Source organism: Falco cherrug, chromosome 6 (genome assembly GCF_023634085.1).
Source record: "Falco cherrug isolate bFalChe1 chromosome 6, bFalChe1.pri, whole genome shotgun sequence".
In the NCBI taxonomy this organism is placed as follows: Eukaryota; Metazoa; Chordata; class Aves; order Falconiformes; family Falconidae; genus Falco; species Falco cherrug.
The window spans coordinates 44919592-44934833 of NC_073702.1; the positions used below are offsets into that span (position 1 = coordinate 44919592).

At 41.2% G+C, this 15242-nt stretch overlaps 1 protein-coding gene across 1 annotated transcript in view; it reads left to right on the plus strand.

Annotated features, from left to right (window-relative positions):
* Positions 1-15242, plus strand: part of UST (uronyl 2-sulfotransferase) — a 166402-nt gene that overhangs the window by 116877 nt on the left and 34283 nt on the right. Inside the window, exon 6 of the mRNA XM_055714566.1 lies at positions 14857-14954. Within this exon, the coding sequence (XP_055570541.1) occupies positions 14857-14954 (98 nt within the window). The remainder of the gene's footprint in view (positions 1-14856; positions 14955-15242) is intronic.

The window sequence follows — 15242 nt, forward strand, 5'->3', positions numbered from 1 at the left end:
AAGAAAGATATAAGAGAAAAAAAGAAACATGCATCAGCTGTTTCAAATGCTCCTTCCCACCCCCCCTTAAGATGACTATGTAAAGTCAAATAACCGTATTCAAAAATACACTTGTCCCTCACCAGTTGGCTGATGATGTTGCATGGTCATGAGCTATCATGGGGGCAGTGGGGGCCTCTGTTGAATGAAAAGGTAATTCCATCTTTCAGAACAAGCAGTGGACCTTCCGTGGCAGCTGAGAACATAGGCTGCCTGTGAACAAGGTAGGGAAATTCTCCTTTGAAGTAAAAGTAATGCTCACTTTAAAAAATCCCCACAACAAAAAAACCAAACCAGTAAAGGGTGTTCAGCTGGTTATTTGTTGTTCCAGACTCTGGAAAATGGACTGCTGTTGTTTCAGCAAAGCTGCCTACTGCTTAGTGAATTATTGAAACACAGTTTAGTCAGGTTAACTTGAACACAACTTTTTCCTATGAACTCTGATCCAAGTGAAGCCAGCCTTCTGTTCATAACTGAGCTTTGTCAAGAGTAATTTCCTCTATCTTGGGGAAAAAACCAGTAACCAGTGGCAAATAGGAAACTTTCCCTTTTTTTAGAAATTAATTTGCTGGTTTGTTTAAAAGCAAAAAACAAAACTGAAGTGCTCATCAGTGGTTGAAGGAAAAAAAAAACAAAAAAAAAGTTCCCCAAAGAATGTAATCCAAAGAGATGATGTCTCTGATAAACAGGAAGAAAAAAATGCAGATTTTACACTTTTCCTCTCTTTCTAGCAGAGTTATTAACCTCTGTGATTTCATCATTGATCTTGTTACTTGCTGTGCTTTTTAAAGCCACAGCACCTGAGATGAGGGGATTGAGAGTTTCTGGGTTTCCATGTGGGGAGGAGAGGCATGGTTTTATTTGTCATAGTTGTAGAAAGAAACTTCAGCAGATGACTCAAGTTTAAAAAATGGGAACATTAATTATGCCTCTGAACCTTGTAATTTTAGGAGTTTTTAAGTACTTGGAGTTGTCAATACAGTGATAGTCTTGTCAAACCAAAAAGTGAAATCGATAACGTTTGTTCCATTTTGTGGCTGCTATTTAGAATGGCAGTGCTACGAATGATGCAAAGTATTAATCATTTTCCAGAAGAGCATTAGAGCTGTTCAGCAGGGGGAAAGATTATAACTAGGGAAATTAGATAGGGGCAGCAGAGCAGAAACCATCCCCAGCTGCAGCAGCAGGGAAGCCACACACAGTAGCAGTGTGGTTTCTTCTCTGCTCTGCAGCTCCTTTTGCATTTCCACCCTGAGAGAGGGAGAGGTTCAAAGTCAGTTGACACCAGGCAGAAGGCTGATAAGAAGCAGAATTAGCACACAACTCGCACTTCTAGCTCTTTTCTCACCATTCAAGAGACTTGTGGTAAAGTGCCACCACAAATGTGGTAGGTTGAGGGGACATAAAAGGTTCAGACCTTGTTGCTATGAGGAAACTGGTTATTTTTTCTTAAAAGTCAATACTGTGTTTTTAAGATTTGTCATCTAACTTTAAAAAAATGGGCAAAACCAAAGAAATACGTGACCTGTATACTGTATGACGATCATCCTGCATTTTCTCTTTTTTAATGAAGAGGTCAGCAGTGGGTTTCTTTTTCTGGGTTTTTTTGCTGAAAGTGTCCTTGGTATGACTGGGTTATTTCAGGTGCACATCACAATCTGTTGGATGCAATCCCTTTCCCTTTAGCATCAGTGAAAGGGAATTGTATCACTGGAATTCATGACAGCAGATAGTCTAAGCTATAACTGATCAGTATGTTGAAGTAAAACTTGTAACATGTATTAGCTAGCGAGTGTTCATTTTCTTTAGTGAAAATTTTGCTGCATCTGCAGATGAGAGCAGCTTTAATAATTAAAAGAAATACTGCTTTCCTGAAGCCTGCAATAATTTCTTTAGATTTATTGTGGCATATCTTCCCTTCTCCATGTATATACTCTTCTGTTTTGAAGATTTATATTGAAGAAAGTAAGCATTTTCTTCTCTATTTCTTGTTATGTGAAGTTCTGTAAAAATACATGCAAATGGAATGAATGATCTCTCTAGTTTGTTTTGCCTCTGTCTTGATGAGATGTATGAGAGCAATAATATTTAATGCTAATTGCCAGTGAAATTAATTTCCTTTTGGCTCGTGGATTCCTTCTCTGTTGACGTCTTTAACATTCAGAACTCTGGTAGTAAGCCTCTCTTAAACTTTTGTATTATAAAAACTGAAAACAGTGTAATGCCAGCTTCAAGATGTCATGGCACTTATAGAAGTTAAACACGTTTCCATTAGTATATGTGTTTTTGAGGTTTGGGCTAAAAGCTGCTGAGCATCATTTCTGTGCATGCAGTCAAGCTTTAAAATTTGACCTGGGGAAGAAAATGTGAGAAAAATGAGAACTATAGAAACCCCTTGTTATTAAAATAGGCTTTCCTTGCATTGCAGCAATGAAGCAATATTCTGAACATTTATATCTCATGATATCCCATCTGTGCAAATGACATTGTGTTGTATGTGACGGTGTGAACTTTCTATACTAAGCCCTTCTTGAGATACATGAGTACCATCCAGCCCAACTGGGCAGACAGTACAAGCTGGGGACAGACTGAAGAGTTGCTTCCCCTCCAGTGTCCTGCCAGCTTCTGATGTTCTTCAGCTGACCAGTTTCCTGAGCCAGATGTTGCTTCCATATCTGTATTTAATAGCCCTTGATAGACCTTTCTACAATGAATATATCTGGTTTTATTTTCTTTTTTTAATTATTCTTTTGGTGTATTTTTTTTTTTAAACCCAGTTGCACCTTTGTCATCTGGAGTATCCTGTTGCAAGAACCCATGCATTTACCAGCACTGAATTTCTTCCAGCATTTTATTGCCTAATCAGCATTGCAGGGCCCTTCTGTAACTCCTTGAGGTCAGATTTCATATCTACTCTCATTAATATTCCCTGAAAAATTTGCTACTTCACTGTTGACGGTTCTTTATTGTGCACCAGAGATGTCTCGGCAGAAATGCTGTGCGACCCTACTCAGTGTCTCATTTCACTAAGAAAACTAGCCATTTTATTCCTGTCCTTAGCTTCCTATCCTTTATCAGCCTCTCTGTTCTTTCTTTTTTTACCCTGAGAATGTAGGAACAAGGGACTGCATTATCACATCTTTAGTGACTAAATCAAAGAGCCATTGGAAGTTGGAGAAGCAAAATTTTCTCTGCTGAGGCTGATTCTTCCCCTTGCTAGTTGTGTTCTTCATTATAGTGCCATCTAATACTAGCAGGTTCTGGCAATCTTCTGTTCGTTTTATCGATTTTTTCCTAAAGAATCTTTGTCGCTTCAGTTCGAGACTGGTTTGTTCCTGACTTATGCTCTGTACGTCCCAGATCTGTTACGGTATTTTTCATTACATGATTTTTCATTCTGAGCAATCTGCAATGCATATCACTGCTCAGTTGTGAGTAGATCTTGAGCTCAGTCCAGGACACACTCTTAGTATTGTGTTTGGCTGGACAGCGAGGCTTTTAACATTAATGGAGTGATGTATTAGAGAGGTGATGACCTACAGTGTTATACAATGATTTCTTCTGTATCTTCTCCAATTTGGTTTTTAAAAAATGTGTAGCACAAATTTTTCTGAGATCCAGCATTTCAAATCAAACAGAAGATGCTGGGTTAAAGGAGCCAGACACATGAAATTATTCTTTAATTCAGTCCATGGCACGCTCTTGTTCAGATGAGAACTTATGTAAGGCACCAGCAGGGTCTTCTCTGCTTTACTTGGAGCTGAAAAAGCCCATGTTAAAAAGTGTTCTGTTTTAGGACTTCTATGAAATTGAAGAGAGTCCAGAAGATGGTCTTAAAAAGGAAATACTGTAGGGAAATTTAGATCTTCAGATGAATAAAAATGTGCTGTGAAGCAGATGTCCTGCAGTTATTCCTTGTGTTCATCAAGATTAAGACAAAAAGGAGTTTCCTTAAGTTACATTAAGGTATTTTCATATCAGATGCTAGTGAAGGTTTTCTGACGGTAGGAGCAGTAAAGCACTGATATGAATTAGAGCAGATATGAACGTTTGTATGAACAGATTGGACAAATGGTAACCCTAGATTAGATAAACTTGGTCTCCTTTAGCAAAGGACGAACGATGCCTTGAGTCTTCTACAGCAGACTTACTTGCTGGGACAGGAGCAGCCAGGACTATTATGCTACATTGTCAGGTGTGGTGGGACCATCCTATCATAAGAAACCTCTCCCACCAGCTGCATCTCTGTCCACTTCCAGCCCACTGACTTCAGCCTTGTAGTCAGCTCCAGGCTGAGCCTGTCATTTGTCAGAGAATAACTTCATCTGTGCTCCAGAACTACCTTTTGTGAGCATAAAACTGCTGGATATATCTGTTGACTCACTGCTTTTCTCACAGGCATCTCTTGGCTAGGTGCCAGCAGCGCTGCATTAGGGAAGGCTGAAGAGTCCTTGAGGTGGGGGGTACTTCCTGCTCAGCACTTGCAGAATTGAATGTATGCTGCCCCTAATTGACTTTATTAAGGGTCTTCACCCGAGCAGACTAATTTTCCAGGTTCTTTTGTGAAGAGGTGTTAGCAAACAGAATTGACAGATGTACTGTCTCCCTGCTGTTGGTTGCTGCTGGGATTCATGATGGCAGTATAATGGTCTGTATTTTTGGTCTTCCCTGGATCTGTGCCCTCTGTAACATGGTGATTATTTAATGCTTATGCACTTCTTCCAGCTGGCAGGCACTTCCCCTTTTTTGGCATAATTTCTTTCTATTTTTTTCATATATTTCCTATACCATACCAAGATGGTTCAAGGTGAAAAACACAAAAACAATGAAATAGAAAGATGTGAGAAAGTGCCTACTTACAACTATGAAGTGATTCCATTCTAATTGTTAAAATTCATCTTTGACAAATTACCAATATGATTTCTGATGACAGAGAAGACAGAAATATATCTGCCTATGTATTTTCTCAATGTGGTACATCACTACAAGTTAGAAAAATTGTGATCTGCAAATTTCACGTTTGTTACATCTAAATAGTAGCATTGTGGGCATAGTTCATCACCTCTGCTAGGTTAATGCCAGAAAAAGTTTGTATATGAATGAATAATTTATGCCTCCACTAAATCAAAATGTAGACAGTTAGCAGAAGACATTGTTTGGTTAGCTGCTGCTTCACTTGCTAAAGTGCCAGGAAGAAGAGCTAAATACATTGTTGGAAGAAAAGCCAGGCAAATTAGCCTAGCCAAAAGAGTCTGTCAAAAAGAAAAAAAGTGGGAATTAAACTTGGCAGCCTATTTGCTTATGTGGTCTGAGGGAAAAAATGAAAAACACGTATTTTGCCAGAAAAAAGTGGAAAGTAAATTCAAAGAAACCCCAGAATTATTCTCTAGAAAAATGTATTTGGTTTGCATGGCAAGGTTTTTGGTAGCAGGGGGCTACAGGGGTGGCTGCTGTGAGAAGCTGCTAGAAGCTTCCCCCAGGCCTGATGGAGCCCATGCCAGCCGGCTCCACAGCGGACCCACTGCTGGCCAAGGCTGAGCCCATCAGTGATAGTGGCAGTGCCTCTGGGGTAATGGATTTAAGGAGGGGGGGAATGGGGGGAAGGGAAGTTGGGGGAACCCTGTACAGTGGCATCTGGAGAGAGACATGGGAATATGTGAGAGCAACAGCCCTGCAGACACCAAAGTCATTGAAGAACGAGGGGGAAGCGGTGCTCCAGGTGCCAGAGCAGAGACTCTCCTGCAGCCCGCAGTGAAGCCCAGGCTGCGGCAGGCTGTCCCCTCAGCCCCGGGAGCCCACGGTGGAGCAGATCCCCCCCACAGCCCGTGGGGACCCCACGCCGGAGCAGGGGGATGCCCGCAGGAGGCTGTGACCCCGTGGGCAGCCCGCGCTGGAGCCGGCTCCTGGCAGGGCCTGTGGCCCCGCGGAGGGGTGAGCCCAGGCCGGGGCAGGGCTGCTGGCCGGGCTGTGACCCCGCGGGGACACACGCTGGGGCAGCCCGTTCCTGAAGGATGGCACCCTGTGGGAGGGACCCACGCTGGACATGGAGAACTGTAGACTGTGGGAAGCGCTCGTGTTGGAGAAGTTCATGGAGGACTGTCTCCCATGGGAAGGACCCCACACTGGAGCAGAGCAGAGTGTGAGGACCCTCACCCTGAGGGGGCAGGAGTAGCAGACAGTGTGTGATGAACTGACACCACCCGCATTCCCCATCCCCCTGTGCTGCCGGGAAGAGGTGGTCAAGAATTTGGGAGTAAAGTTAAGCCTGGAAAGAAGGGAGAGGTAGGGTGAAGGTGTTTTTAACATTTGCTTTTATTTCTCATTATCCTACTCTGATTGGTAATAAATTACATTAATTTTTTCCCCAGTTCAAGTCCGTTTTGCCCATGATGGTAATTGGTGAATGATCTCTCTCTCTCTCTCTCTCTCTCCTTATCTGAACCCACAAGCTTTTCGTCCAGCAGAGGAAGGGGGGTGATAGGGCAGCTTTGGTGAGACCAATGTAAAGACAGCACAAACTGAATCTGAGCAAGCCGTAGGCTGCTCCAGGCTAGCTGTAAAAATTCGAGTTTCCTCATTAGAGCACAGTTAAAAGAACACTTAACTGAACAAATCTTCATATCCTAACATCTGAAAATACTTCTGTCTTTTTCTCCAGACTTCTGTAATAGAATTTTCTCCTGAATAATTGTACTCTCACAGTACAGACTTTTTTAATTAAAGAAAAAATATCTCATACTATGAAACAAAATGCAGTTTCATTAACTTGCAGTAAATGTCCGGCCTGCCAATGTGGTTACTCAGGAAAAGTATCAAGCTTTGAGGAGAGAAACAGAAGATGTATATATTCATTATTAGGCTATCTATGCTGATATTTAGGGTTGATCTCAAGTCATCAATAGTTGCCAAGGATTCTGTAAGCTTCCCATCTCCTCTCTCAAATGCAGCATTAATGTGCTACCCTGGAGCATGTGAAATAGAAATATTTAGTGTAAGTCTATAAGCTATCCTTGTACCCATAGGTGAAGTTTAGCAGAAGACTCGGGAGTTACCATGTTGCAGCTGCTCAGTGGTGCAGTGTTGTGTGCTTTGCATACCACAAAGAAATTGGACAGCAAGGAAGTAACCATACATGTTGTCTAAATTAAAGCCAATTTTTATCTGTGAGAACAACAGTTGTATTACACCTAGGTAACAGCAGACTTATCTGCTCAAACCTTTAAGTTTGGATGCTGGTTTGGGTACAGAGGTAAGTTCAGTTTCAATCTAAACATGTTAATTGGTGAAAACTCATTCCCTGGAGATGAAACTGGAAAAAAAAAAATATTTCCAGGGTTTCCGAGGTTTTATCACAAGTACCAGAAATACTTTAAAATTTTATTTCTTGAAGTCAACTAAGCGCTTGCAGGCAGCCCCCACCACTCTTTCTCAGGATGGCTGCTGGACTTCCCCGTGCCTGGAGGGAAGGAGAGCTGTCCAACCTGTCTTCTCCATCCATCAGGCCTCTGAGCTGGAGACTCGGAAGAGGAGAGTGTAGCATTCCTGCTCATGAGAGAAAGTGCCATGCTAGAGAATGAACAAAAAAGCTTATTTTCCTTTCATTTTATTTAGATTAAACATTGGGGAACTGGAGGATTTTTCAGGTTTCTAAAGTGTGGGTTTTTTGAAAGAAAGATTTTTTTGAAGCAGACACTTTTATGTTCCTCACCTTTAATTTATAGGGTGTTTTTTTTTCTTACATGTTGACTGGCTTCAAGCTAACATGTGGGTGTGACTTGCTACCCAGACCAGTAGTGACAGAGAGGGAGCTTGCTCTCCAGGGGGACATAGCAGGGTCCAGTCCTCCTCGTTACCCTCATAGTTTCCCAGGGACTCTGGAGGATTTCTGCAAGATGTCAGGGTGGCCTTTGTAGCCCCTGGCTACTGACCACATGCTGCCACCACCGCTCCATCCCCAGGACTTCTGTTCACCTGCAGGAAAGCCAGTCATCCACAAGAGACACTTTATTGTAGCTTGTAGGTAAACACCCCCACATCTCAAAGTGAGTGACAATGATTTGCTGACAGAAGTGGTCATTGTAGGAAGCATCTGAAAAATCAGAAAAGAGGAGAAGGGAAGAGAGTCTGTTTCCAGATAATAAGTGAAAAATTATTTGGAGAGGAAAAAACCCAACACATTTATAAAGACCACATTGCTCTGTTTTACAGGACAGCTTCTGTTTTGAGCTAACCTTTAAATAAGATGGCTGGAGGACAGCAGCTTGGATCAAATGAGCTTGCTCTATGGGGTGCTTTTGCTTGTCCAATGTGGTGCTGCTAGGAGTCCCTGAAACTTTCTAAAGAATATTCTGGTATCTTCTGATCTGCGTATGCTGTTACATTGTCTCCTCTAGCAGTGCAGTGGGGCCTACAGAAGTGTGGGTGATGAGAGGGCTCTTCTCTTCATCCTCCAGTTGCTTTTTCATGCTGCTTTTTATCAAATACATGATTTAGCTGAAGGCAAAGAGCAGTTCATTGAAGAAATGGTAATGAAGGTTTTCTGGGAATTAAAGAGATCAAGGACTTTTTTTTTATTACTTTTGAAGCATATTTCAGTATGTGGGGAGAATGAACTTGAATATCTGCAAAGGTGTGAAATGTCTGTGCGGCCTTTCAAGAGCTGTACAAAAATGTTCAGAAGTGTATTTCTTCAAAAACAGACACACCATGCAAGAAAGACTTGAAAGGAGTATTATCTGTGACTGAAAGCTAGTTTTAAAATGCAGACCTTAGCTCAGCTTTCAGACATACTGTTTGTTGAAGGTAAAGTGACATACCGCTTGACATTTAAGCCGGAAAGCAATGGTTAAAGCCAACTAGAAGAGGTTGTCTTTGGGGAGCACGGGCCCAAGCTGTTTTGTGTCCCAGGCACTTCACTGTTCCGTGCTCCAGTTTCCAAAATCCTGTCACAGGCTTCCATCTGCTGCAGCATCTGTCTTCACAGGGCAAACCTACATCTGTTGCATGGACCCACCAGAGGATTAGCCTTACAGGATGTCTCTCATAGCTGTAGTCTTCTCTTTCACAGCAATTGAGATCCTCATCAGGACAAAACGCGAGGCCCACCTCTGCTGTCTCATCAGTAACTATGCGAGACCTGCCAGGGAGCTAAAAAGAGAGGAGAAATCCTTGGCATCCATGAATTTCATGGTGCCACAGAAGACGATGCTGGGAACTTGGGTGGCTCTTGCAGCAGTGGCAGTATTTGGACATAGGAGGACAGTCAGTGCTGGGGTGACACGACTATGCACTCTAGTGACTGTTTCCCAGTCATTGCAATGATCACATTGGCAAAATGACTGAAAGAAATGAACGTGGCAACCGAAGTAATTAAGTATGGCCTGCATTGCTCCAAGGGGGACGTGCCCTGCACAGCTGGTGTGTGGTGGTGCCATGGTGGCATCCCAGCCTTTCCCACGTTATTCACTCTTACAGTAGATGACCAGAAGGCAACAGAAGCAACAAAGAGGGTTTCTGCTGCTTTTTTAGCTGCTAGAGCCTGCCCAGGAGTGAAGGTGCAATCACAACTGGTGCAGGAGGGCATGTGGGGACAGGAACCCGCATTTGGGTTAGCTGGATCATTCTGCCATCTCGTGGAGCTTCTCCCCATAGTGCCCACTGCTCACTCTGCAGCCTGCCACTGGTGTCCTAATAGAATTGTCCAGCTTGCCCTCATCTCCAGAGGACCATCATTCCACCCAGCAGCCCTCCCTGGAGGGACTTGGTACCACAGTGACACAGACTGGGAAACCTTTGGCTTCGGCTGTGTTGGCAGTGCTGGTCTGGGAGGCGATGCCCAGCACCTCTCCACCCCACAGCAGTCTGCTGCCAGTGCTGTTAGCATAGATGCACAAAACAGGTGCCAGATGCCTCCAGAATTTGAAAGCAGCAGGTCATCTTGCAGCTGTGTGGCTCAAGTTATTTGATTGAGATAGAATAGAAACAGTAAATATCACTTGATGAAGTAAAAACCTCTCTATTTAGGGTTAAAAATATGTTGCATTGTAGTTTATTTTCCATAAAAATATGTAAATAATTTGTGCTCCCTAAATAAGATTTAGTAAGTCATGTTATATTTATATTTGAAAACCTTCATGCCAACTATACTTTGACTTTTTAGTGTCTTTCTACAGCCTTACATAGTAGGAAGTTGTTCTTTGCCTTCTTTCATTTCATATTTACATTCATGAGCCCTTTTCTGAACCATCGTGTTTACATCATCTTCCCCATCGCTCTGTGGCCTCCCAGAGCTCCCAAGCTGGGGTCAGAGAAAGTGGTGGATTTTTTATTTTTTTTTTTATTTTTTTTTTTTTTTTAGCATGGCTGTATTTAGTTCATATGATGCAACATTGTTCTTAGGATGTAACGGTCAGTTTGACCTCTTTACAAACACCAAGCAAGTATGTGAGAAAACATTTTACGAGTCACAAGGGAATTCTTGGGGGCTCTCAGCAGAGTAGAATAATTTTCCTTGGCTGGCAACAGTGAGGACTAGACTGCACCGCTGACTTTAGCAGCATATGAAGAACAGCCTTGTAATGGGAGAGGTCACTATAGACTGGGCTCACTTACTGGTTTTCCATATAATTTTATTTCATTTCCTTTTATAGAGACTTGAAAGGTATTTATTTAGTTCGTTGCTTCCTCTGTAACCTTCAGGACACACCTGAACTTCACATCTGCAACCATCAGACCTAAGTAAGGAGTTATGCACCGTGGCGGGGCTGTAGGCAAGGTCTCACAGAAGTTGCAGTATCCCAAAAGGACAGGGCATGGAAAGGCAATGTGCATGTTGTATTTTTCATTTTGATTGTGAGAGACCAGTTTTTATGGCTTCCGATAGATCAGTGGATGATTAATGGGAAAACATTGGCAAGGTGTGTGTATTTGAGTTACAGTTCCTCATTTTAGATTATTAGGGATACTAAGAACTGATGTACATCTGTGGAAGACTCTGGTGTTTCTGTAATTTTTGGTTAAGATCCTGAGGATCAAGAAGTAGGGAATGCCTTGAAGCCCATGAATTACTTCCTTTTTGAAAAAACTTAAGTGTACCTTGTGCTGGACCAAAGAAAGTTCTTATTTCCCCCAGTACTCTTAGGATTTTGTATTAGGAGGGGAAATAAAATCAAAATCTAATCTAAGGTCACATCTTTTTGTATATGGTACAGTATTTGCCATGAGTTAAAGACATTAATTTAAGTAAAGTGTTCATAATTCTACAAAAAATTTGAAGTTTTGTCTTTTTGTGATAGCATTAAAACTCCCAAAGGAATTTCAGAATTTAGAATTAGGAGATCAGGAATTAGAAATACTTCTAATCATGTGCTGACTTCCTCTTATGATATATATGAACTCGCTATGACAAATAGAACAGTTCTTTTGTTATTAACTTAAAAAAAATATAGTAAAAACACACCTTTGATGTATTTCTGATAGATCAATAGCCTGGCTCCTTGACAGATTAATAGATCAGGGCACATTATGATTTTTATTCGAAAGGCAATTTTACAGAAGAAGGAAGTGGACATTACCAATTTACCATTTCAGCTGAAATTGTAACAGTAGAAAAACAAAGTACTATTAAAGAGAGATGGTTTCTGTTGTTACTTGCAGCCCCAGGCTGATTCCTGGGCATCCCTCTACCTTATTGGAGACAGCAGCCCAGCGGGATGTGAGCAGCGTGGATTGTAACCAGGAGCTGAGGAATAAAACAAAATTCCTCTTTCTTTATTGTGGAGGGGTATGATCAAAGTAGCTGTGTGTGTTTCTTTCTGTATCTTTCCTGGCTGTGTGAGAATCGTTTTTTGACAAGGCTCCTCAGTGATTTAAATGAGCAAGGCTGTCATCTGTCACCTGACAATTTTTTGTCTCGCATAAAAACCTTTCTGCCCTGATAGATCTATGTCCTGCTGGGAAAACATGCTCTTACTAGGAAATGTGGCATTAATGTTGCTTAGGATAACAGAGTAATGCTGCCTAGAATAATGTCATTGTACCTTAGCTTTCTGTGCTCAGAAAAAAAAATCCAACAGAAATTCCTGTAAGTCCTGCTAGCAAATGAAGAGCAGCTTCCTGTAGGGGCGTTTAGGTTTTTTGATGACTAGCACACCTCAGGCCAACCTTTCTCATGGTTAAAAACTGTGATTTCACATTTCATGGAGCTGCATAATTGCCATCAAGTAAAAATCTCTGAGGGGATGGATGGTGGCTGGTGATTTATTTCACAGATTATGAATACAGTAAGATTGGAAAGGTGAGCAGGTACTGCAAATGCACCAGGACCCTTCAGCAGCTGTAATACGGGTCACAGCAGTGGTGGTAAACAGAGACTGGAAAGGGGCAACGCTTTTACCCTGAAGAAAACCTGGTGCTTCTGATGTCAGGAATGTGAAACGTGTGCCACTGCATGGTGAAAAATTGTAGGTTTGTATGAAAACGTATGTGGTCTTTATCTTAAACCCTGAGTCCATCAAAGAGGAGGGGGGAAGATGTTTCTCTCTCATCCTTTTCCACTCCTTCCACAAATCAAATTCAAAGGGAATTGCCACTCGGTAGTTTAGATAAATGCACTCCTGCTGGATTCAGTGACCCTGCAGCAGTTTACCCTAAAAAAGGAGTACTAAAAAATCTCTTTTTGACTAAATATAAGCTGTTTACATGTTAAATCTGCAGGATTTTCCACATGAATTTATGTTACTTTTATTGTATGGATGTTTCTCTGGCCATATTAATCAGATACTGTTCTCACAGTGACAGGAAGGTTCCTGTTACACTTTTGTGTTGGATGTCAATACTTTTCTCAAAGTATTTTCTGACTCACTGTATTCATTATTCTTGCAAAGAAACAGTATGTTGCTTTGTTGTGAGTTAATGCCGTTCACCTTTGTATGGGAGTAAGAAAAGAGGAATGGTTCTCGGCTGGGTGTTTAACTAATGATTTTCAAATCTTATGTAGGTGTTTCTACCTTTCAGTTAATCCATCAATCAAGTGCAAGCTAGCTTGGGCGTAATTTAAAGTATTGTCAGGACAATATTTCAGATTTTTTAAAATCCAAGCAATGTATTATTTCACTGCAGGTCTCCGCAGGTTCTTATGGAAACTGAAAATATGTATCCCTGAAGACATCTCTGGTGGCATCTATAGTAAAAGCACAATAAACCTTTAAAGAACCACAATTTTTAATTCATGTTAAAAAAAAAAACTGTTGGGATGATAGGAGGGACACATTGCCTGTGCCGCCTTACTGTGCCATCAGTAGATTTCTTAGAGCATTGAGAATGCGGGGCTGGTTAGCTTCAGCTAAGAGCTTTGAGTGTCAAAATTCAGGTCTTGACCATAAACCTTCTGGTATGTATTTAAGGCAAGCCCTTCTCAGAATGCTTGAATACGCTGGAGGGAGCATTGGAGACGGGTTGTTTATATCCCAGCTGGCAATTCTTATGTTGTTTTCTTTGATGGTTCCTCACCATGTGATTTACTTCTCAGCCCAGGATCTTCTAATGTGCTTATAGAATCTCATTTACACGGTGTAAAAGAGGAGGAAACAGGAACATAATTTAAGGCTTACAAACCCAAATGTGACACTAATGAAGAGAGGCACGAGGGCTGAAGCTCTGGGAAGAGCTTATCTGTGCTGAGGTCTCAGGAGTGGATGCTGAGCTGAAGGCCTGTACCCGCCACCGCCCGGGAGAGCAGGGGATGCTCACCATGTCTCCCGTGCTGCCCAGCACTCCGTTTGGTGGGGGACATGTTGCCCACTGAATTGTTCTCTGTCACGTTTTATTTGCTTGGTGAAGTATAGATTTGATTAGTCATTGGTTTGATACATTGCGTTATAAAAATACGCATCTTTAAATAAGAATGGTTTTGCAAAGATGAGATCATTTCCTCTTTGCTTATGTTGTCTTGCACTTTTTTTTTTCCCTCTGCACGTCTCTTTGGAGTCAGTGGGTCTGCTTGCGGAGTAAGGGTCTGTTAGACTAGATAAGGATAGTGGAATTCAGTCCCACTTGCAGGTACATTTATTATTGCACTAGAGTAAAGCTAGAAATGGAATACGGTTCCTCAGGGTTCAGTAGCTATGCCTAGTCTTTGTAAAATTATAAATAGCTCCTAATTAGATGAACGATAAATCAGGAAAATGATAAATACTTTCTAATAAGTCCTTTTCTCAGTGGGGGTTTACACAATAGGCTTAATTCTGAACATCTTAGGAATGTACAAAATCGTAATCAAAAGTGATGTATGTTTTTAAATCAAGAGTAAGCTGTGCAAATTACAGCTTACATTTGTTCATTGCAGTCATTGAATGAAGCAGAATAAAAAATAATAATTCTTGTTTCAATTTAATTTGTTCTGGCTACTTCAGGTTTCCCCCAGGGTGTATTTAGAAGAGGGAAGAGTCTGAAAATAATCTCCTGAATATTTTAAATATAATTCATTATGAAAGTTTATCCATGTGACACACTACATTCAGTAGTCTTGATGTAATAATTGTGTTGTTTGCAGCAAGAAAAAAAAAGTTTTTTGCATTCTAAGACAACATCACCTTTTTTTCTCCCCCCACCCCCCAAAACTTTCTGAGGATATTTAGAAGTAAATAAATTGATCAGCAAATGACTTTCAAGGTGTTTGATATAGCCTCAGCAAAATTATTTGACTCTGAGGTGGCTGTATAAAGTATGAGATAAACAAAATATTTCTTAATATAGAGTCAAGAAAGTGCAGCATTCAGCCTCTTTATTTTGTATTGGTTTTTCTTTCCTCTCTTATAGGACATTAATGTATGTATCCTTGAAAACTACCCTGAATGTTCCAATCCCAGGTTATTTTACATCATACCTTATTTCTGTGGACAGCATCCAAGATGCAGGTAAATATATACAAGGTATCCCAATTTGTTCAGCAATAGCTGTTGCCAACATTTTGTTAGAAAATGGTAATAAAGAGGCAACGATTACTTGAAGTGCAAGAGAAAAGCACTGTACGGTACAACACAAGTACATAGTAGCGCTGTATGTGGTAACTATGTGCCTGTATTTTGCAGCAAGGAGGGTAATGCAAATATAGTGCTATTGTTTTTTCTTGATCTAATACTTGGATATTTCATCAAATTTGGATGTATTTATGTGGATTTTTTTTCTGTGTTGCCAGGGTGAGA